The 25381-nt window shown below is 39.3% G+C and overlaps 1 protein-coding gene across 1 annotated transcript in view; it reads right to left on the minus strand.

The window, feature by feature from the left end:
- Positions 1-1123: 1123 nt before the first annotated feature.
- fam155a (family with sequence similarity 155 member A) overlaps positions 1124-25381 on the minus strand; it is a 105130-nt gene continuing 80872 nt past the window's right edge. Inside the window, exons 2-3 of the mRNA XM_037543812.1 lie at positions 11051-11222; positions 1124-5736 (exon numbers count right to left, since the gene is read on the minus strand). Coding sequence (XP_037399709.1) covers positions 5426-5736; positions 11051-11222 — 483 coding nt within the window. The 3' untranslated portion in view covers positions 1124-5425. The remainder of the gene's footprint in view (positions 5737-11050; positions 11223-25381) is intronic.

The following is a 25381-nucleotide window of genomic DNA, read 5'->3' on the forward strand; positions in this document are numbered from 1 at the left end:
TATTGACCAGTGGAGGCCTGGATTTGGAGTCATACACACACAAAGGTGGAGGTAGCGGTCCTGCTGCTGGGTTGTTGGCCTCCTACGGCCTCCTCCACGTCTCCTGGTGTACTGGCCTGTCTCCTGGTAGCGCCTCCAGGCTCTGGACACTACACTGACAGACACAGCAAACCTTCTTGCCACAGCTCATATTGATGTGCCATCCTTGATGAGCTGCACTACCTGAGCCACTTGTGTGGGTTGTAGAGTCCGTCTCATGCTACCACGAGTGTGAAAGCACCACCAACATTCAAAAGTGACCAAAACATCAGCCAGAAAGCAGAAAGGCACTGAGAAGTGGTCTGTGGTCCCCACCTGCAGAACCACTCCTTTATTGAGTGTGTCTTGCTAATTGCCAATGATTTCCACCTGTTGTCTGTTCCATTTGCACAACAGCTGTGAAATTGATTGTCAATCAGTGTTGCTTCCTAAGTGGACAGTTTGATTTCACAGAAGTTTGATTTACTTGGAGTTATATTGTGTTGTTTAAGTGTTCCCTTTATTTTTTTGAGCAGTGTATATATATATATATATATATATATGTACTGTATGGACTGTGTAGATTTTTTTTCTTCTCTCCACCTTGGCTCAGACTCTACTCTAGCTGTCTTGACTACAACACTAGCAAGTGGATTATCTTATATCTCTTCAGAAATATCTTTTACACGTCTGTAACTAATTTTTAAGATTGGAAGGATGGGACACTCAGTAAAGACACAGTAAGGTGCAGTAGAGTGGACAAATTAAACACTGATAGATTTGATACACTTAGTGTTGGAAAGTTGTCTGTATTTTTATATTATGTATTATATTGTCATAATCCCTACTTCTTTTTCTCTGGCATGAAAAACTCGCATCTGCATGTTTCCTTTGGACTGAATCCAACTGTATTCACTTTAACAAGTGTGTTGTATGTATAAAGCAAGACTACAACTCATACTGTGGTCAGTTTAAAGCTTTGGTAGTTCATGACTATTGGACTGTAATTGCAGTTGGTTTTTGCTACAGTTGTGCATTTTTCAGAACTAAAGGACTTTTCTCAGTGAAAGAACACAGCCAGCAGTCTTATAATAGTTAACATATCTCTATTTATTTCTCCTTAGAACAGAACTTTCATAAATGTAGCTGTATTTTCATCTTACTTTCAAAAAAGGTCATGACCTGTGAGACCAATTTATAAATATTTAATCAAAGTCTTTGTGTAAAAAAAATCAAAAGAGAATCAGCGAACTAAAGCATCTATTGTATGACAATATGACACTGTAATAATAATTGTAATATCTATGTATGTCTGTCCATCTCCTTGTCAGTGTTTAGAACTCAGAGGAACCACGATTTTTGCCCATCCCAGAAGAGGAGAACATTCACTTTAAGCAGCTCACACTTCTTTTAGACACGTGTTGAACAAAATGCAGCCAAAACATCTTACATGGGACAAAAACAAATGGGTAACAGAGCAAAAAATTGAGGGATTGGAGGGAGAAAATACACCAAAATCTCAAAGTAAGACAGGCAACAGTGAGACTTCATTACCACAAATCTACAATAGAATGACATAGGCACATCTGCATAGATCAACAGGATTTTAGAAGATCAGCGGTTCAAACAGGAGATGAGAATGATGAAGATGGAACCGTAGGGCATCTGACATGGGGTGTTGTGGAAAACGCTGAGACGGGCAACCGCGGCTGAGGCAATATCCAGGCATAGGCAGGAACCAGGCCTATTTTTAGAATGTAAGCAGGTAGAGGAGCATAGAGAATTTTTAGCAGCTCACCTGTTTGGAAAATACATCGTCTGACAGATTCAAGAAAACTAGTGGCAACATGTGCAGCATAAACTCTTGAAAGTAAAGATGCCAGAAAGGGTTCTTCAGAGTGAAACCATGGAAGAATCAGTTTTGGCTCCCTGAAGGACCTTTCAACCGAATGGTTCAACTGAGAAACCCCCAGACTGAAAGGTTCTTTAGGGTTCTTCTATGAAGGACTCTTCTATGGCAACTAAGAGTGCAGTGTGGTCCATTGTACTGCTGTTGTTGACATGGAAAGGCTAAAAAGTGTTGGCGTAATTTAGGCTGTCTGGGTAAAATATTTTGTTTATTACCGAATGTTACAGCACTGGTTATCAGTCCAGTTCTCAAGGACCTCCAGCAAGTCCAATGTTTGTTCTATTTCAATTTGCACACTCAAGGCAACACATAATTGCTTGGCGTGAGTGTTTCGAGCAGGAGCAGAACAAAAATAAAGCTGGCTGAGGGGTCTTACTGTGGTGGAGTGGGAGCTATCAGCTTTCAGGACTGTCTCTCCAGTGTTGGATATTCCAAACTGAAAAAACATGGCGTGTACTTAATCAATGATAAATATCCTTTGCAACATTATTTTAGTAAACAAAAATAAAAGAGAATAAAATATGATAATATACAAATAAAATATATCATTATGCACATTACATATATGACTATAATTGATTGCATTTGTCTAAATAATTATATATGTGATCTAACAAATAAATGGGGCGTCCTCCATATACCGTGACCACCCAAAATATTTGGGCATTTGAAAAATTTACTAAGCTCATTGTGTTAGTAATCAAAATGCTAAACCAAGTGGCATTTGTTTTAAAACAAGGACAATTCCAATTGTAATTCCAAAAAGTAATATTTGTTTTTGCTGAACTGTTCTATTAAAAGGCGGCTGGTGAGTTTCAGATTGTTATCCTTTAAGCAGGTTCTTTTCATGTAAAATGCCTTCTGAGTTCATGATCCCATCAATGAGAACAAGCGAACATTACTGTAAGAAAAACAGTCCAAGAATTTGGTGTTTCAATCTCTGCGCTTTACAGGTCCCTCAGTGCAGTCTGGTTGGAGGTTTCTCCACACAGTGAACGTAGTTTGTGTTTTTCTCTGAAATAGATATAATTTTGCTAAATATTCTGTAAATAAAACAACTTAAGTTATTAAAGTGTCCCAATCCTTTTTTTATTTTCAGGGGGGGTTGTAAATACGGCTGAAAATTGAAATAAAGAATGATTGTCACCTTCGAACTGTAAGACATTGGCCAGCTGCTTTAAACAGCATAATTTTGTGAATGGAACACACAAGACTACGGGTTAAAGCATATCCTGATGTTCGTTTATCAAACCCATCACAAAGCTACAATACATTACTAGTCTTACCTCTATTACATTCATAGCCGAATCAACTGTTACTGCTGCCATTTCTCAGATTATACACTTTTTTGTTTTTCTCTTCGAAGAGATAACACTGGATGAAATGAATGACAGGTGTTTTGGGGGGCTTCCAGATTGAAGGATGCTGCAGTCTCGGTAAGAGACATAGCTACGCAAGATAAGACGCGCACACAGAGTTCTCTAGCCAAATTTGGTTACATAGACCTGGGGAAGGTACAGCACATGTTGAGCCTGAAAATAAACCTTCTGGAACTATGTGGCCCATGATGAAACACCAGGTAAAAACAGACTGCAAAACAGCACATCAGCAGCTAGCGGCCCATGCAGTCGGACACCAAAGATGACGGTCCTGCACACAGAAGGAGAAGTATAGTATGAGCCCTTGAGAACTCCTTCCCTCGCGCGCTGTCTGCTGAGCCCTTTACACGATGATTCGGGATGTTTTGAGGACAAAAGGATGGCAAAATTACAGCGTAATTATGATTTTCGTCAGTTAGTTTCGTCAGCTGTAAGCTACCATGCTGAATGCTAAAGAGAAGCGGTAAGAACAGCCATTGAGGAAGTTGTCAAAACATGGTGTCGTTTCCAATAGATCCTCTTTGTGCTACCCAAAGTGTGTGAATATTCATTTCCAAACTGATGTAGGTGGTATAACAAGCACATTCCGAACAAAAAAAGTACAATCGCTTGCCTTATGTTTTGACAGAATGGCTGCCATACAATTTTTTTTTATGCAATTTGAATAGTCCAGGCACTGAAATCATGTTATTGCAGCCTGGTGGTGTTAAAATTCCACTCTACTGTAACAGCAAGCTGGCTTGTCAAAATACAGGGCTAATTAAAATCTCAATAAAACGCCTGTCTGATGAGAACCGAGCATGAAAGCAGAGCTTCTTAAGCTTATTCATGCAAAGAGTGGTTATAATTGTCAAAAGGAAGAGAATTTTGAGGTTTCTACCAAGACCTTCAGCTACCATTTAGCGGGTGCTTCAACTAAAAATCACCAATTTCAGTGTACGCATTCCCCATTGTACAATGCAAGCATGTCAGTCCTGCCAGTAGATGTCAGCAGTCCACCACTAGTACGTTCACCTTTCTGTTTTGATGTCATGAGAGGACAACAGAGATATAATGGAGGCTGCAAAGCAGCACTACAAAATCTGAGGCTATAGAGAAGCTGAGCGTTAGGCCTACTAAAAAGAATAAAATGACAAATGGTGGTGCAGGTAATATGATTTTTAGTTTGAGGCCCTCTTTTTTGATTGACTATATCTTACCAATAGCACATGCTACTGGGCTCTGTTTTTGAGGCTCCATTGACATATAGCCTTGTCTACATCGTTGAGAGATTTTTTTTTGCCAGAAGGCAAAGACAGAGCTTCCAGAAAAAAACCCTCAGGTCTTCCAGATGCTGTCTAAATCTGAGAAAGCAAGAAAGGAGGTAACAAGTACTGAAGATAATTGGGCCCATGACCAGTCAACCATTCACATCTTTGCAGCTACAGTAGCAGTGAGTAGAGAAGCTATTCATGCTAGCTCTCGAAATATAGAAAAGAACGGGGCACAAACAGAAAAACCTTGACTGAGACATGGACACACATAACTTCTGCTCTCCCCGTTCACCCTCCCTCCTCCCGTGTACATTTCCATTTTGATCTGAAGCAAGTGAAGTGAGCAGAGGAAAAAACATCTTTGTCAGCTGAAGCTTGAAATGAAAAAGTCAGATCATCTCCTAGTGCAAAGAGAAAGAAAACACGCGTATATGTGTCTGTGGGTGTGTGAGTGGGTGTGTGTCTGTGGGTGTGTGTCTGTGTGTGTGTGAGTGGGTGTGTGTGTGTGTGAGTGGGTGGGTGTGTGTGTGAGTGGGTGTATGGTTTTCAGAACGTGTGAGAGCTGACGTCTTGGTTAGGACGTGGCCTGGACCTTCACCTGGAACCATCCTCCTCCTCTTCTCCTCTTGTGTACCTCTTCAATCCTGTTGTTCTTCTACTAGCTGGGGCCTAAAGAGCACTGAACATATAAAGCGCAGCTGAGGGTTGGCCAGGCGAGACCGCCGCTGGCTGGCGCGCTCTAGGGCTTCGACCAAGTTTGACCCCGCTTGCCCCTCGCTGGCGGAGGGGCGCCCTTTTTTGGCGCGAGATGGTTTTGGAGCATGCTAAATCGCTAGCGCTAGCCGTCCCAACCACCATTGTCCGAATCACTCCTCCCTGGGGGCGTTGTTGTCTTCCAGCGGGAAGATCCCTGCCAGGCAGGTGGAGTTCTGGCTGGCCGTCATGGTGGCCACCGTGTGGAGGAGGACCAGGACCAGCAGGCAGAGCTTGAGCCTGCCCTGGCCCAGCCGCGGCGCTCCCGAGGAGGCAGAGGCGGCGGCGGTGGTGACGGAGGAGCTGTGCTGGCACGAGGGGTGAGTCCTTTTGAAAGTGTCCCGCGAGCGGTTGCTAGCGTTAAGCTCCCACCGCACATCGCAGCACTGTGGCTCCTGCTCCGCGCTCGCCGTCTCTGAAAGCCCTGGAAGGTACATGAGAAGACAAAGTAGACAATACTTTGGTTTTCCTCGACTCAAATGTGTCCACATAAATAAAATACATCATTATATATACGTTATGTAACAGGCCACTACAGGAACTTCCTCATTATTATATAAGTTTGTCAATAATATTAAGCCCCTGAGAAATAGAGCTGGGCAGTCAATGTTTATTTGCTCTGCCACAAATAATATATGAATAATAGTAATGCAGTAAGTACTGTGTTTATGTGCTGATGTGCTCATTTAACCAACCTTCTCTTTGTGTCGGCCAAGGAATAACTGTTTATGATTGCTAATCATTTTTCATTCATTTTTTTAGATTTACAAGTAAAACCACACTTACTATAGCAGGAAGTTGGTTCTGGCTCAGTATATTTACAAATTTGATTATTTATTTATTGTATTAATTGGTACATACTTCGTTTATTACTTTTTTAAACTTATAGTGGTGGTGGCATAATATATTGTCTTCATTTAGAAATGATGTGCTCACAGGAATCAAGAAAATCCAATGCATTTATTTTTCCAATGCAAAATATCAGCAGGTTTCTCAACAGGTCTTCACACATCACCCCGAAAAGCTTTCCAGTTTCCACACACACATCTCCTGAAACGTTTACCAGTATGTCAGAGCTATATATATATATATCTGTGCAACCCTGATCAAATTATGTTTTGTTGTGTTGACTTTCTAAGTGAAAACAAGTTAACATGTCCTCTATAGGATACACAATTTTAATACGCAATTACTGTTTATTTCCTGAATTGGCCATATTGCTCTTTTGACAGTTTTCAGTTTTTGACATAATTTGAATGTGCCTTTTACATTGTGTGTAAATTTCATAATGAATTTCAGTAGGTTTTTTCCTCCTGTAAGGTCATCATTTTGGAGATACAGGGTTTTGTTCCAACAGCAGCAATATGTTGCTCCAAAATGTGTTCAATGCTAGTGATGCTTTTACAGATGTACAGGTTACCCACTCATAACATGCCAGACTCTGGCTTTTGAACTTTAAGCTGGTAACAGTCCAGATGGTCCTTTTCTTCCCTTGCCCAGAGAACATGATGTCCATTATTTACATAAGCAATCTGAAATGTTCCCTTATTAGACCACAATACACATCCATGTCAGATGAGCTCAAGCCCAGAGCAGTTGGCAGCATTTCTGGACACCGATGACATGACTTTCACTGTGATGCATGGTGCATTTTCATTAAGGTCTCTGTCTTTCCTGGATCCTCCTTTTATACCCAAACATAATTGCATTTGTGAACAATTCACAATGTATCTAGCCTTAAATTGCACCTGTTGTGACTTTTTCAGAATGCGTTGCAGGCAGCAATGTGAGTATTAAAGTATACTTACAAAAAAACCTTTGTACTATTTATTTTCAAATACAGGTCAAAGTAGTCACTGCGTTCTGATTTTTATTTGTGTTTTATAGTCTGTGCCAAAAATAATGGACTCCTGAGGTTTTGACATGGCAGTCACAATATGCATCTGTTTTACAAGACAGTTGTTTTGCTTGTCAACCTTTTCCCTCATGGCACTCTGAAGCAGCACTCTGTGAAACATCCACATTATGTAAATCTATGTTGTAATGCTGTTACACACTTGTGCCAGTTAAGATGTAATGTAAAAGAAGAAAAAAATAATTAAATGGTCAGCTACTAAGAAATTAAAGAACATGAAAGAGATTTAAAATTACTGCTTTATGCGTAAGTAGCATTTTGACTCCCTTCTGTTAATAACAAAGGGCAGTTTGTGCCCAACTGAATCACTAAATCCCTTCTTATATGAAGGAAAGTGAAGAATGACAAAGGGCTGGCAAGTAAAAACATGAATTACTAGTATGGTGAACAACAGCTCTAAATACATTGCCATTTTAATTCCAAATACTTTCACTTTTTTGTTGCTGATATCACTAAACATCAAAACATACTTAAGATCTACATTCCATCATCTACTGCACATTTTTGGTCAAGTTGTTACTATAAGATACTTCTGAAACTTCTCTTTGAATCATAGCTTTAGAGAACAGACAGCTATGTTTATCTATCCTCATGTCTGTGCTAGGGTAGGATCATTTTTGACACTTTGCATCTGAAAAACAGGCTTATATGTACAAGCAGAGTGAATCCAAACATTTAAAGCTTATGCTGAGATGAATGACGCAAATGAAGTCCTAAAAGTGTCCTTAAATAGTCTTTTGTTTGAAAACAATTAGCAGGATTTAAGGTGCATTAAGTACAACTTGGTTTGTGGAACATAAGCCTTAACTATGTAGCCATACAGCCCAGAATGAGGCTAAGTCTCAGCACAATATGAATGTTAGGTAACCAAATCAGATTACTGTGCAAAACATATGAGAAGCGAGGAAGCATTCATTAACTAGACTGTGTACAAAACAGACCACAGCATTGGCTGTTCAGACTGTGCTTTGATATTCCGATGTGGATCTAGATTAAAGCAACTCATCCAACAGAAACAGGACCAACCTCTTATGACTCTTTGGTATGATATAGGTCTAAATCTAGATTAGATCAACTAGAAATCAAATCTGCAATTTTCCTCCTACCCTAAACATAGTCAGTCAACCAAGACATCTTTGGTGTTGAAGGTTTCCTTCTTTAGTTTTGCACTGGAGGTACAAGGAGGTATAAGTCTTTTATATTATTGTGCACAAAATATACTTTTACATTGTTTATAACTTGAATGAACAATGTGCAAGTTGTTCACACGTTTTTTATTATTACTATTGTTATTCTTGGTCACCATTTCTTGATTTTTTGCCACAATTAACAATTCATTCTCTCATTCTCTTTCAATTGTATTTATACTTATAAATTAACAAAATGAATCTGTTAAATTAACAAAATGAATCTGTTAAACACTCTTGTTACTATAATATCTATCTAATAAATAAAATCTATCTATCTATCTATCTATCTATCTATCTATCTATCTACCTATATATATATATAAAGATTAAGTGGCCCTTATTATTGAGCTAGTGAGCACACACACACAGACGCACACCTTTCGGTCACAGGGCCGGTTCTCTAACCTTCCCTAACCTGCCCCAAAATGAGACAACCTTCGAGCCATATATATATATAAAATGTGTGTGTGGGTGTGTATATGTTTAATCTCTATATACTACAGGTCTTATTTCGGTAAACAATGAAGTAATTTATTTGATAATGATATTAATAGTCCAGTAACTAGTCCAATCTATTAAACTCTCAACATTTGCCCTCATGCCACATCAATGTTTCTGTGTTTAATTTGAGCATGTGGAATCATTGACACTGAACTTTTCTTCCCAACACGGCAGTCTGACAAGGAGTAAAAACAGAAATAAGCGGCTGCAATGTGGCATCATCTCTGTTACATATGATCATTAGAAAGTTCAGTTTGGTGAAGATTTTGGTCGTAGTTTATTGTCTTCTTTCATTTCACCACTAAATTGCAGCTGCACTGATGAATCTGTGGCCATTTGCTGATTCTGATGTTGTGCTGTGAAGGGAAGCTACAGTGTCCTCATAACAAACCCATATCAGTATCAGAACTAATGATCACCTCTCTGTCCATTATTGCTTTAATCTAACACATCGAAACCTGTCAGAGCTGTTAGTCTATTTGCGTCCAGAACAAATAAAACAATTTGTATCTATTTCATTTATTTTGTTTGAGCACAAATAAAAAAAATTTGTGCATGATTAAAAGAAGATGAGAGCTCACGTCTTAAATTAATACAATATAATTGGCTACTACGTACATACATAACTCCAGAAAGGCTCAATACATACAATAGTACTATACCTGATGTGTGTATCAAGTATGGTAAAGAAAAAGGGACACACTTTCACCGTCTGTGGCAGTGTGTCCACATAAGACGGTACTGGGAAGCAGTGAGGGACTGTATCAAGAGCATCCTGTATATACAGATACCATTGGACCCAAAGCTCTTCCTATTGGGTTTATATCCAATGATTTACAAAATCAGAAGACATCAACAGTTTCTAGAAATTGGTATATTGTTAGCTAAAAGAGTTATTGCTGTATCATGGAAAAGAACAAGTGTGCCAGGTATAGATAAATGGTTAGGTGAATTATCTACAACTTTGCCCTTAGAAAAAAGTTCTTATGCTATCAAAGTTAAATATTCATCCTTTTATAGTATTTGGGGTCCATTCATCGACTATCTAGAGAATAGAGATTTAACTCAAATGTTGTAAGATCATAAGACCACATAAGTAACCCTCAGCAACATTTAAAACCATTTGTTTTTCCCCATCCAATGCTCAAAGGTAATTTATTTTTCTTTTTTTGTTTATGGTTTGTTTTTTTTTTTGTTTGTTTGTTTTTGTTTTTGTGCAGGTGTTTAGATATGTTTATAATATTGTGATAAACATTACAATTTGTTAGTATCAATAAAGACAATGTTGGTAAAAAAAAAGAGAGAACAAATTAAAATATTGTGGCCACATATAACAGAAAAAATACCAAATAAAAAAAAGGGTGCACGGCTAAAAGAAAATGAGAATGAATTGTTAATTGTGGGAATGAATTTTGAAAACTTAATCAGAAATCAAAGAAAATTTGTGTACAAATTGAAAAACTTTCACCCCAGGGCTGCATAGGATTTAGCCACATGCTACTACACATACATATATGAAACATAGTGGGTTAATTCGGGCATGAAGTCTTGTTAGTGAGGCATTGCTCCATCAAATGATCTCCTGACTCCAAGCCTGTTTCAAAGCCATCCTATCAAGTCTGCTACAGCTACTATGTCTGTATGGATAACAGAAAAATAACGTACGCATTGTTGTTGTTACACTTTGACGTGAACAGACTCACTATACTTTGAACGTCACAAACTGTTTAGGCCTACTGAGGTTCTCTGCACTCTGCTGAAAAGTACAATATGCTTTTATAATAAACAGTAAAGAAATGTGCTGTGAGTATACAGCTTGGTTCGTGTAGGAAGAACCGGCCCTGAATGAAAGCTTCTGTATTAGTGATTAGCATTGTGCCAACTGCATCCCTAATTCATGAATGTACCTCAAACTATATTGAATTGCTAAATCTCAATATAAGTGTTTTTTGACATGCTGATATATACACATTAAATAGGCAGAGGTATTTTGCATACTTAACAGCAGTGGGAACAAACTTAAAGCTTGAAAAAGTCTGTTTGTATTAATAGTAGTGCATCATATGAGCAAACGTTGGACATCGAACCTGCCTTGGCTTTAAAATAAATGAACCATCAGAAACAATACCTACCTGTACATATAAAACTGGGAGTGCCGCCATGTATAAGATCATCATTGTCAGGCAATATGAAGGGACATCTCTGCTGGACCTCCAGACAGTACTGTTCACAAGGAACCTTGCGGCTACAGCTGGACTGATTGCTCTGGAAGTACTGAGCGCAGAGCCAAGGTTTGTATACCATCTGCAAAAAAAAGAGGCAGGAGGAAAAGTACGATTAGCAAAACATGCTAATTATTAGCAAAACCTGAGGGTCAAAAATGCCTACAAATTTATATTTGAAGATGCTTGTGTACAGTTTCATTATGTGTGTGAATTGAAAGTGTTAACACCATAAAGTTTCTCTCTGAATGGGCCCGCGCCTTGAATACTCAGTTAGTGATGATGAAACTAAGAATTATAATTAAAAGGCATGAAGAATAAAAAAAGATACTAAAACTGAATAATGAAGGAAATAGAAAAGACAAAAGTAGCAATTTATTTCACAGCTCAGTCTACATGCACTACAGAGAATGACCAGAAGGTGGTGGTTTGGTTTAAAATGCACCTTATGCACAAGCCTTTTCCCTCATTGCATCAATCTTACTCAGGACAGCTCTGTTGCTTTTGTCACCTCATTGCGAGTCACAGAGGGCTATTAAGGTCATAGTCACGGCACGAAAAACAGCTGCTTTTAGTTCATGATCTCTTATCCTGCCTGCATCATTACGCCATCAGATCCCCAATCTGTCCCTAACCACGCCCTTCCCCCCAACCATGAACACGCATTACATTAGCACATTTTGTTTCACATGGCCCTTTTTTTTTTGCACCAGGCTAGCAAGTCTGCATATAAGATGAGAGCGAAGTGGGCAGTGGATGGGGTCGCTAGCGAGGGTGACAGCACTGTAAGAATAGCTCTAGCTCATTTATTTTGGCCTACATAGTGCACCCAGCACAGGCCGCTGTTGAGGAAAGGGAAAGAAGGCAGTGCATCCACAAATTGCTGTGTGTGTGTGTGTGTGTGTGTGTGTGTGTGTGTGTGTGTGTGTGTGTGTGTTTAAAAAAAAAAAGGGAAAGGAAAAAAGAGAACAGGAGACGTAGAAAAGCAGGTCATCATTAGCACTGTCTGGCTGTCAGAGAATCCGGAGATGTAGACTCATTTGTGAGGCTCCGTTTCTTTTCTCTTCTCTTTTCTCTCTCCCCCTCTATCTTTCCTGCCTCTCTCTCCCTCTCTTCCCTCTGAATACCTCAAAAAACAAGCTGGCACAGGATGGGAACAAGAAGCAGCTCGCCAGAAGGGGAGTGCCCTCTCATCTACCAATCGCCATCCCAGAGGGAAACTGGTGGAAAGTGAAAAGTCAGATTTGATTGGAAGGCGGCCTTGTCACTTTGTTTTTTCTTCCTACCATATACAAATCCATGTACCATTGCACATGGTCCAAGGTTCGGACCAGAACGAGCGCAAAACGAAGTGCCTGAAAAGATTCGGTGGCTCGTTCACGTGTCAAGAAACGTGCTTCTACTTTGGATATATCCGACAAGTGCATCACAGCAATATATTGCATAACGAAATCTCTAAAAAGGCCTGCAAGTTCCACAGCTATGAGCACATCCCAATCCTTCTGCATCCCACACAGTGGTAGAGGAAGGTCAAAAGGTTAAGCCTGCATTGCCTTCTGGGAATCGGGGTGCAAATGAGGCAGTGAAATGCCAGAGAGCTCTGTGATTATCAACCGTGGGGCCTCCTGAGACCACTCATGATTATGTGGCCCCAAGCTGGGGTCGAAGGTTATGGAAACATTTTTCCAGCACGGATCATGGACATGTGTGATGCCTATAGCATCAGTCAGACATAGACAGAGACAGACAGCATGAGGACTGCAGTGCAAAAGGGAAATACATGGAAAATGCAGCTTGGGGAGGCTTAGCAAGCATAACCGTGGAAGAAAATGCAAATAGATGTAACCTGTAAACACTGGGGAATCACGACTGATGAGGTTAACCTGCTGGCTTTGTCACTGTATGTGTATCTAAGTGGACATGTTTTGGTCAGCTTGTTGATGTACACAACAAAAAGGCCTGTTTGTATGCCAACAAAATCAACAACAGCAATTGTTGAAAATTGTTGAAGTCATTTGCCTAAAAGCAAAGAGTCTGTTTATACTTTGCATTGATATGCATTTTGGCTGGATTCCATTTACACTTCTCACTAAAACGTGTCCCCAGTGTGACCAAATGAGATCCGATTGCATAGAAAGCACATCAACAATTGTCGTTTTAGTTCTACCTTTGTTTACTCTATTCCTCATTACGATATGAGTTGACAGACAAGGCTCAGACACTTTAATCAGCCACAAATGCAAGAAGGCTCTTGATTTGGGGAACTCCAGCCTCGCATATCCTCCATCTTTTCAGTTTCATTGTTTATTCTCTCACCTGTTTCTCAGTGCATGGCAGACACGTTTCTTCTTATATAATTGTACATGGGTAACACAAACGCATTATGTTTACACTTGTGTTAAATGTGATGAGAATCAGTCTCTGACCACTTCCGAATGTAATTTGAGTGACCCAATCATAATCCAATCACAATGCATCCTGGGAGTGTTTACACCTGGCTTTTAACTATAATACCTTCACGTGTTGCACAGACAGAACTTCGAATGATGGCACCCTATGATGAGGCAAAGTGAGAAGAAATGGAAAAAAGCATAATGATTCCATTTGTAAATTAATCATATACACTACATGGCCAAAATAATCGGTCAGAAGAAAGCTACCTTCTGGGATGTATGTTGCAAACAGTGAAGTTTGGTAGAGGAGGGATAATGGTCTGGGGCTGTTTTTCAGGGTTTACGCTAGGCTCTTAAGTTTCAAGGAATGGCAATGTTAATGATACAGCACACAAAGAGATTTTAGACAATATTATGCTTCCAACTTTGAGTCAACAGTTTGGTCCATAAGCACATGGTTTGACAACTTTGATGTGCAGGAACTCCAGTGACCTGCACAGAGTCTTGATCTCAATCCCACTGAACTCCTTTGGGATGTTGTTTGCGAGCCAAGCCTTCTCATCCAACATCAGTGCCTGACCTTACAAATGCTCTTCATGTGATATCAGACCAAATTCCCACAGACATATGCTTAAATCTTGGGTCAAGCCTTCCCAGAAGAATGGTGGCTGCAGAGCTGCGAAGGGCCTCCACATGAATGCCCATGGTTTTGAAATGGATATATACGTGTGATGGTCAAATGTCCACATACTTTTAGCCATATAGTTGAGCAGTCAAAAGCTTAATATATCACTGAAGTAATCATTAGTGGCAGTTTTAACTTCTCTGTGAGATATGTGTAGCTCACATCAGTGATGTCTTACTTTGAGTAATTGGCATTTGTATCAGTGGTGCCTGCTAGGGACTGAGATCAAGGCATTAGATAAGCAAGGTCACAAATGGACACAGTCTATTCTTGATCAATAAGCGACATGCTATCCCTAATGGCCAATGATGTTACAAAGAAACCTCTCCATGGCCATTGTGGAGTAGAAAGGCTGAGGGTTGGTGACAGATGGATGGATAGGAAGAGATTATGCGGAAAAAAGATAACTCTTTGGATTCCGGCCAGCACTACGGATTTATTTATTGCTGTAGAAGTGCATATGTGAGCACACAGGCTACCACACAGGCACAAACACATGCACACACATTATTCCATCTCTTATCAAGAAGCATTACATAACACGGACATCCTCCTCTACAATATTAGCCTAGTTTAGCAGTTTCTCTTAGATACCTCAAAGCGAATATATGCTTGTGGGTGTGAACGAACATATCTCACATGCCCAATGAAATTTCATTAACCATAAGTTTCTCATTAATGATTCAAATCTAATTAGACTGCTTCCGAGGATCATTACAATGCATCAATGGTAACTAATTATATGAAAAAAAAAGACTTGCCACATTATTACGAAACACGATTCGATTAAGAAACCTGGAGTTTGTGCAATGTTGACTGTAATTGTGAGCCAATGAGTACATGCACTGGGGACAAATGCCACATTGGAGGCAATTGGACCTAACACTACTATCAACTCCAGGGTGTTGGAGTGCCTAACGTCATTGAGGGCTGAGTTACAGACTGGAGGATGAAATTAGATGTTCTCTATGTTCTAACGGCATTGCCTAATGGATTTATGGTGTTTTTGGCCGTGAGAGCCAGCACACTCTTCAGAAGGCCTTTTCCATATGCAGTGGCCTAGCGATACCTTTTACCTTTAATAATTATTATACATTGTAAACAGGGCTTAATTTGTGCCAGAACAAGCCAGATCCGGATCCTGTATCTACCAGATTGAATCTGGCACCTATTTTCGTGGATCTGCCACCTCGTTCACATGTTAAACTCATCATTGCGAGAATCTATAGAGAAGAAAAATCATATATTCTGCTAACAACTCCACACACTGTACTCCAGTAATGTGAAAAATCAGAGGCCACCTTTCATTTAATACATATAAGTCAAATATAAGATATTTGATTATTTTAGAAAACTTTTACAAACATTTAACAAAAAAGTACAAGCAGTAACATTAGTCATCTTTCTGCGTTAGACAGCTAACAGGGGCAAATAAACAAACATTTCTAATAGTCTGTTTCCAACAATCTACCCCAAAGCAGCTGTAGTTTTTCAAAAAGTTCTTCCCCCTCAAGATACATCATCAGAAGGGGGTTTTCCTCTTTACACCAGGAAGTCACACTCTTGGGACTATCGAGGAGCCATTGTAGGGGACATGTTTACAACAGACGCTATTCACAATTATTCACTCTAGGTGGGAATCTATATTCTGTATTTTAGTTTATTTTCCCCCAAACTCCACTTATAATGTGTGTTGGTTTTTGTACTAAAATCAGACATAACTAATATTCACATGATCCTTTACTAACCTTTCTTTGTCCCTTAGAATTAAACAAGCTGGTATTGTTACTGTGCTTTTAAGACCTGATATACATAAACTACTTTACTGCCTTGTATTGTGCCAGTCTGTCCTAAACTCATGGAAGAAAATGTTAACTCTGAAGGAGACAGACATCCTCAGGGATGTTAAAATAATAAACGTCAGCCACTTTTTGTCTGCAGTAACAACACTTCTCCAACAACACTGTCCAAATGTTTATAGACACCTGTTTATTCGGCGTTTGTTCTGAAATCACGGATATTACAGCCTATACTTTTCACAGAAGGTTTTACACTGTATGTTGGAACATAGCTGTGAGAATTTGATTGCATTTATCCAGAAGAGTGTTGGTGAGGTCAGGTACTGATGTTGGATGGAGCTCCATCACTCTACTGCTCCACAGCTCAAAGGTTAATGACATTTGGGTGTATGGTGTACGTAAATGTGTTCAGCTGTGACATCACAACAATGTCTAATTATTTTCCTTATACAGAGAGTGAACGGCACATTCTGAAACACTTTTAATCGTGTTTACATAGTATATCTAAAACTCTTCGTTTCAAAAAAGCTAAAGTAGAAAAGAAGGGAGAGTAGGTTTTTCATGACATGGACCCAAACAACATCATATCATCTAAATGCAATCCTATCAACGCAAGCCATTTTCCAACAGGCAGAAGCTTTTTCCCTGTTCCCTTTGCACCTCAGAGCCGGAAGAAGCCGAATGTTGATCATGCTCCTTCTGAGTTCTTGCGTCTCCAGATGGGAGCCGAGCTAGCAGCAGACATCTGCACCGCACACTCAACTTGTCATCTCTGGATGCCATCAAAAATCGCCTGCCAAACACGCATCCCTCTCCTCCTGCTGAATATTCAGCGCTCCGAGGCAACGTTTTTCAAAGCTTGGCTCTCAAAATAGCATCTCTAAGCGGAAAAATCGCACGCCCTTGCGCCAGACGCCTGCCTCCACTCGCTCTAATGCAAACACAACCCGCACGCTGGAGCGCAGAGGTCGCCGAAATGTCACATCCAATATCTCTCTCTGAAGACCCGGTAGACATCGGAGACGACCTGCCCACATTCTTCTTGCGGCTGTTTATGGAAGAAGAGAAATCGGGCATCTCATAGTATTCTGTTAGCGTACTACAAGTGGGGGGTGGGGTAGGGAGAAAAGGATGATGGGAATTCAAAGAACTGAATGGTGGTGAGCTTCAAAGAGCTTAGAGAGGTGTGCAAGAGAGAATTCCCTCAATTAGGCCATAATTAATACAGAAGATCAAAGCGCCACTTCCCTCCCTTGTTTCAACACCGTAGCTTAAGCCGAGAAGATCCTATCTCTCTCTCTCTCTCTCTCTTTCTCTCTCTCGCTCTCTCTTCTCACAGCCATGGAATATTCAACAGTTTGAATAATGCTGTATTAATCTGAATTCTAATTACATTTCTAGACTCACATAATGCTGTCAAATATTGGTCAAGGGTAAAGCAGGAAGCTGCAGGCACAATGCTGAAAGTACACTTTTAAAAATAAAGGTGCTGAAAAGGGTTTGTTGCAACACTGAAGAGCCACTTTTGGTTCCCTAAGGAATCAGTTTTGTAAATGAGATGTGACAGTGTAAAGAACATTTTAAACCTTCAATAACCTCCCTATAATGTAGAGTTTCTACACTAATTCTACACCATTTTGAAGCCAAGAATAATTTTGGAACCTTTATTTGTATAAGTGTAATACAGACAGGCTTATGTTCAAACAAAACCAGATGAAAAAAAAGCAACTTTAAAAAAAGCAACTTATTAGGATGCAACTGCTGCTCTTACCTTTGATCATGGACTTTCTTTGCTATGTGGAAAAAAGAGTGCTGGAAAACAGCAGTCTGGCAAATAAACCTCAAAGACAAACGACTGTGAAACACCATTCAAAAGTTAGGAATTAGTGTTTTCAATAGTATTATATTAATTTGTGTATTTTCCTGTTAATAGAATGGATTGGTTAAAATGCTTTGTGTTTCTTTAGTTTTACACTGGAGTTATGAGGCTAGTGTGGCTAACAAACTGTAGAAGTCTATAGTCACCCAAAACGTTTCTCAACCTGTTTAAAGCGTTTAATTATATGGTGAGATTTCATGCATTTTTATAGTTCACAGTAAGTTGTGAGAAAAGTACCTTTTCTCTAAAACGCACAGACAAATCTACACAACTTTAGTGAAGAGTTATGAGGATATGATTAAAGTGGATAGCGAGAAGTTTTGGGAATGTATTTACAGGAAAAGTTTGGGTGACCTTTGCCTTCTAGTGTTTGTTGATTGACAAACAAATCAACGTTTAACAAAATTTGGATCAAATTTTGGATCATGTCTTGATGGATTGTCTACATCTGGGGAGAGTGGAACAGTGTGTACTTTTGACTGATATATTTATTTATCTCTTTGGGGCAGTCGTGGGCTGGAGGTTAGGGAACTGGCCCTGTGACTGGAAGGTTGCTGGCTCGATCCCTAGTGCCAACAGTCCATGTCCTTGAGCAAGATACCTAACCCCCAGTTGCTCCCCGGGCACCATGGATAGGGCTGCCCACCACTCTGGGCAAGTGTGTTCATTGTCCCCTAGTGTGTGTGTATTCACTAGTGTGTATGTGGTGTTTCACTTCACGGATGGGTTAAATGCGGAGGTGGAATTTCCCTGTTTGTGGGATTAAAAAAGTATCACTTCAACTTAAAATGCTAAGTAATGACTTCATCTTCCCAAACAGCAAATTAATATAAAATAAAATGGTAAAAACTTAATTAATAACAACTGATTCCAAATTTTTCAACTGTACTGTTTTCTGTTATAATTTACAGCATCGTGGAAAAAGCTATTGTGTCCTAGGTTAGTTATGTTGTATTCAGCTTTGTTCAGCTTCAGTGTTGATTTGTTAGCCTTTCACATAAACACAGACACAAATGTATCATATCCTTCAGCAAGTTTACATAATCCAGACATTCTGGTCAGTAAATGGCCTCCAAATGTACATTTTCCCACACCATTATGCTTTAGCACAATAACTTTTAACAGACAGTGCTATTTAAAATCAGGCCTGTACCCAGTGGCATAGCCAGGCATTAATTTTAGGAGGTGAGAAAAATACACTAAATATAATCACTGTGTGATCTCTAACCTTAATTTGATAAATGCGACATGCTCAGGCATTTGGGGAGTAAGGCAGACAGTAGGTGAACGCTTTGTCACAGAGAACAAGCAGTCGCAGTGGTGGTATTTAGAGTTTGTACCTGAATTATTAAAGAGGTACTCTGATCTAAAACTCCAGTTTAATATTTTATTTGTTGTGTTGTGCAGCGTTCTGTAGCACAGCTATGTCTCCCTCTCCCTCATTGTTCTGATAGAATGTTTTCATTCGTTATTCTCTCGCTACACTACCCAGCATGCATTATGCAGTTACATTACACATCCACTGGAAATCTCTGTGGTGTCAACCAGTCGGGCCTGCTAGTCTAGGCACTGAGCTAAAGGCTAATAAATATAGCCAACCTAGCATTAGTGCAACTGTTATGTTGCTCATTTAAATCACTGTGTCTGTATTTATTCAGCATAAAATGGATGCCAGGAACAAGACGGAAGGTATTTGGATAGCCTGCTAACCTTTAGCTTGTAGCTTGCTGTCCTTCTAATCTTCTCCTTGAGATACAAAATAAACCCATTTTCTCTACTGTAGTGATTATTTTAAAACAGTTATACAGATGAAACAGGAATATTTGGCTACCCAGCAGTAATATTAACTATATGCATTGACCACCTAATGGAAAAATAAGAAGCCACATTTTCCAAATAGGCCACCAACAAAAATCCTCCTTAAAGCAACTGTAGTTTGTCAAAAGTTCCTCTAAGACGAGTCATCCAGACAGAATTTTTAAATTGTCTAAAGTATCTGGAATTTGGCTTTGCTTTCATGTTGATATTAGCTTTTTACTACCCAATAAAAACGGGGTTTTCATTGTCTTTAAATGGGAAAATTTCACTCTAGCCACTATGGCCCAATGTACGAGGCAAGTAAGCACATTTTGAACAGATGTGTAGAGGTTAAATTTTTTTCATTTTAGCCAAAGTGTTCCTCTTCTATCATCAGTCAACCTAGCTAATATCAATAAATTGAAATGATACAGAATACGTCTCTTTTTAGTGACCGACCTTCCATTACTGTTGTATTGCTACAGTAATAGCTGTCTATCAGCTTTCAAACTGCTTTCATGCAAACAGTGCAGATTCTTGATTGGTTAATACTAATACTCACCACAGCCGTAGTCAATAAAGAGAGACATTTGAGAGTATTTTAATTATATCAAAGTTAGCTGTGGTAAAATATGCAGAGTTAGTTGTCCATGAATAAACATTTAACAATACATGATAATGCACTGTGAAATAACAGAATTGCAACATTAAAAAAAGCACTAAAGTGACAACGGTGCACAGATTTCACCCAAAAATGCTAATGTGGCTAACACTGACATACATTAGCATAATGCTAACAGCTTAGCCTTCCTAGTGTTTATTCATTATAAGTGATATTAGCATTTTTGGCTGAAGTGTTCCTTCAAGTCACTCAGCTATGTGTAACCCTGCACTCATTAAGTGGACTCAGGTGGACTCGTTGGCACTTACAGGTTCTCATCGCCACTGTTTAACTTGCACATAGAAAGCACTCAAGACCACCACATTAGAATAGAAAAATAAAGAGATCAGGAAGCTGATGTTCTTAGCGCTGAAATGAACAATATCAGCATTCAGCGCTTGGGTTTGTGGAAAAGGATAATGAACTAAATGTCAGGTATTTAAAGATTGTGGGCATTTCATGGATCCTTGATTTCCACACAGTGGCCAACATATGCATACAGGGGAGAGAGTCGATACTGGGTCTTAACACTTGAGTCTTTCAAGTATTTCTATCAATATTCTATTCAACACAAAAGCAAGAGGCAACCACAAACCATAAATAACTATGACCCGGCCTTCTGTGCTCGAGTGAGTGAGCAGTGTTTTGTATTTACCAATTCTGTCGGTCTATACATGAGAATAAGGCCAGCATAAAGCGTATTCGCATAAAAGCTTCTTTAGCTCACACCTGATCCCCAGCCCTCAGGTGCATACTGAAAGCTGCATTAATAGCCCCGTTTACATAGAGCAGAGCTGCACTGTGACACAGTGTGTCTCAGACAGTGAATGATTTTTACATCAGTTTCCATTCTGCACCAGCACTCCAAGTACTGGAACTTTTGGCACCAGCAAACTGGAACTGTGCTTTTTCCATTGGAAATCAGGTAACATCCTGAAGGTTCCCGTACCAAAGTTTCATGGTTTTTGACACTTGAAGATGTTTCACCTCTGTCTTTGCTAACACTTGCAGCTGAACAACAACAGCAGTTTATCAAATTCTTTATTCTTGCAGATGGACATAAAGTCACGAAGCAATATTACATGACCAATAATTGCATCACAAACTAGCACGATAAGGCGAGCTAGTTAGATAGTGAATCTGGCCTCAACAGAAACAGTGTTTTTGTCATGTTTTCACACTTGACAGAGAAAAATGTAAGCTTTGTTTGACATATACGATTCTGTGAAATTGTAGACACATGCGAGTGTTTGTGCAGAGAGCAGTGGAGTATATTCTTTTATAACAGTAAATAAGTAGTTAATTAACCAAATAGATGCTTTTTCTGGCATGCAATGGCCAAAAAAGAAGAAACACTTGTTAATCGAGGTTATAAGAACTTAAGCTAGAACCATAAGTTCTATTGGTTCCTGGTTGGGTCAGTTCTTTTTGAATGTGCAGTGAAAACCTGCCCTAAACAAGACTTCACCCTGGCCAACTTCACCATATGACTAGATAGCACAAGAAACTAGCACTTACTGCACTTCCACCAGGTTTAATTCCTCATAATCAGCCCATGTAAACATCATCAAACCTTACCAAGTGCCTTAATACCACAACAAGAGACACATCATATTTCTACATTAAAGTAAACTACTCACCAGGCTACGGAGTTGAAGGAGGCTCATCATCTGTTTCTCAGGGTTCTTTTAGTAAATCTCTGTGATAACAGTGTACAGGATATGCCAATAATTTTATATTTTGTTTCAAGCTGCATATTTTTTAAATCGCAGATGTGAGCAAACCTGCTCTGTTGTTCAGCCCAGCCTTCACTCTCCGGTTCAGTTTAAACCACCCTCTTTTATGATCGGTTACTGAAAAGTGACAAATGATGAGCGCAGCTTTTCCACTGAGGTTGAATGCTGTGGAATCTGCATCCTGTCGTAGGATATCATGGTGTTATGGACAGAACATATTCTGACCTCTAAAAGAGTGTAGCATCTGCATTACACAAGTAGTCACTTGCAGGGCTCTGGGAAGAAGGAACCGCAAGGAGAGGGACTTTCCAGTACAAACGCTCCTGTCCACAGCTAGCTTCAGTCAGTTAACTAGCTGGCAAAGCAAACTTTGTGAAGTTTAAGAGTCTAATAAATAATAGTTTTGTGTGGCAGTAGCTTCAGGTTGATAGTTAGTGTAAATTAAATTCTGATTAAAGTAAATGTTTGCTAATTGTGAGCAGCTGAACATATTGCATATAGACATATAGCTGAACTGCAGTGGTGTGACTGCGATGAGCAGCCACTCATCGCCCAGTTACAAAATAACAAATCTAATCCGATAGTTTTGAAAAAGTAAGTATTTAATTTCTGTGGAAACGCTCTGTGGCTTTGTCAGCTTTCGTTGTGGGTGGGGTTGGGGGGGGTGGAGGGGGGATGAAAAGGAAGTTGTTTCAGATCACGATTTCTGGGCTCTGCAGTTCTGCAGCTGCGGCCTGCGTTTCCGTTTTCTTGATTCCTCACCACTCAAAGAGGTCATCTAATGAACTTGAGCTAATACAGTAACAGAACAGACTATACGTTGGCATCAAGGGTTCCCCTTAAGATGAAATGGCCAGCACAAATTGAAATAGAGGTCTGGTCAAGTAGCACTGTTTATTTCCAGTTACATCTACTAATAGCTGTTAACCACTAGCAATTACCTGGCAATATCAAATAAAAAAAAGATAACCTTCTTTTTGACCCATAGTTTAGGGCTTATCCTTCGCAGCAAGCCACATGAAAAGATCCAGTGAAACTTGGCAAGTGCTCCTCAAAATCCCTCAAATGAGATCACATGCTGTTTCATACTGGAGCTTAATACCTCAATTTGTAGCTCCAGTATTTCTCTGTAAACAACTGCTGCATTTCAATATTTAATTGGCGGCAATTATTCGCCTGTTTATTTATTAATCTGGCAACTGCTTAAGTGTGTCGCAAGGCTCACGACAGGAGGGGAGAAAGATGGGGTCTCCGCCAAAGAGCACTTCTCCCTACACTACGAACACATGCCAAGAACGGGGAATGGATGGCATCCTTCAAATATTGTCTTGTCTTTGTTTAGGCAACTGGGAATGTGTGAGGGTGTCATAGAAAGAAGGAGAGAGAAGGAGACATGCGAGAAAGAACAGCTTTCACAATACTTGAAGTTCTGTTCAAGGTATGCAGTCTCCTTTTACGTAATATTCTCAGTGGTGCTGCTTTCTGTCCGTGCAGTGCTTCAAACTCTCTCGTCAAGAACAAACATTGAAAGGACGATGGCATGAAGTCAACAGCTACTCAACAACTCTCCCATGCCTGGCTTTCTGAAGAGAGCAAAGTGCATTACATGGTTTTACATGTGTTTCTGACACAACCACTAAATGCTGCTGCCACTGGCTGTGGAGAGACGTTATTACATCAGACTTGACCCTTTTGATAAACAGAGTGAAATAAACAGAGTGAAATGCACACCACATAACGGCATGTCGACTCCTCTCCTAGTCTCACACTGTGAGCAGAGCTTTCCAAGAATACTCTAGTGTTTTTCAGCCTAATCTGTATCTGACCCATATATAACGTGTGGTCAATTAACACAAGCCGTAATTTCAACGTTTCCTTTTACTTAGATACTCACAGACTCAAAACACACTTTAAAGCCAACGAGCAGTCAAAGGAATTTGCAAAGGTGCAAACTGTACTGTTTGTTCTTTCAGACATGGAACTAGTTTTCCAGAGGGAAGGATATGTGGTAATATTATCAGCATTTTAGTGCTGATGCCAGATAGCAGATCGCTTTTTAGTGTGCTGCTTCAGTAATAAAAGTTTCATAAAACATGATGAATTATATATTTATAATTGACATTGCATCATTTAATTTCCAGTCAAACCAACAATAAAACTTTTAATGAGCACATACAGGTTATTAAGCCCTTGTTCTTTGTTCAGTAAAGCTCAAATTAGACACTTCTATATAGTCTATTCACTGTTCATTAAGCTTAACATACTATGACTTGTATTGGCATTGTAAACTACTAATAATTGCTGGTAAGACCTTGTCATGCTAATTATCGGGCATGAATTACCATATAAATTTACATCTTTTTTGTTTATTATGGCACTATTTTATTCTAGATAGTGTCAAGGTTATTGATTTATCTGGCTTTATTACTTTGCAGCTAATAAGAGTTTAAAAAGTCACGAATACATAAAGTTTCATTTTCTATATTGCCGTTTTACTCAGGACCAAATGTTCAGTGTCAGTTTGCAGCCTGTATTCTAAACAGATAATGACTAAAACTGCACTTTAGAATATGAAACACATCTCAAACTATTTGTGACTCACTGAACTCTAATCACCTCTTAAGTAACAAACTCAACTAAAGCATCACAGTCAGAATTAATAAATCAATAATTGAAACTTGAAACTTTCTAAATCCCTTAGGAAATATATTATACTTATTATTATAAAATATATTATAACTTATTATTATAATTATACTTCATATCATTTCCAAAATTTCGTCTTACAATATTTGCTGTGCATTATGACAACTTATAATGCATTAATTATAACATCTTGTCCAGCTTTTTCTTCCCTGTTTAAGCCATGTGTTTTTTGTTTATGCTTTTCCATGTGCTTTTGTTGCTATTTTGGTTTAGTCTCCTCCCTGGTCCTGCACCATTGTAACTGTGCTCATCTGTCTGTAGCCTGTAGCTTTGCCCTCTCGTTCTTCCCTTGTTTTCCCTCCTCTATGCATTTGTAGCCCTGTGTTTGGTTTAGTCTTTGTCTTGCATTTTCTCACTGTTGCTTAACTGCTGTTCCCTGGTTTTCGTTTTGGATACTTTATGGATTTATTTCTTTAGTGGACCTTCATTGTTCTGTTTTTTGGACTTCAAGTTTTGATTCTGCAATAAAAGAAACTCCCATTTGCGTCCAGCCTCTACGTCTCCTTCGTGACATTGGTGATGGTCTTCTGATGGACTTCTACTTATTTACTAATACAGGTCAGCATAAATAAAGCTCAATGAATA

This window comes from Pygocentrus nattereri, chromosome 12, assembly GCF_015220715.1.
Source record: "Pygocentrus nattereri isolate fPygNat1 chromosome 12, fPygNat1.pri, whole genome shotgun sequence".
Classification (NCBI taxonomy): domain Eukaryota; kingdom Metazoa; phylum Chordata; class Actinopteri; order Characiformes; family Serrasalmidae; genus Pygocentrus; species Pygocentrus nattereri.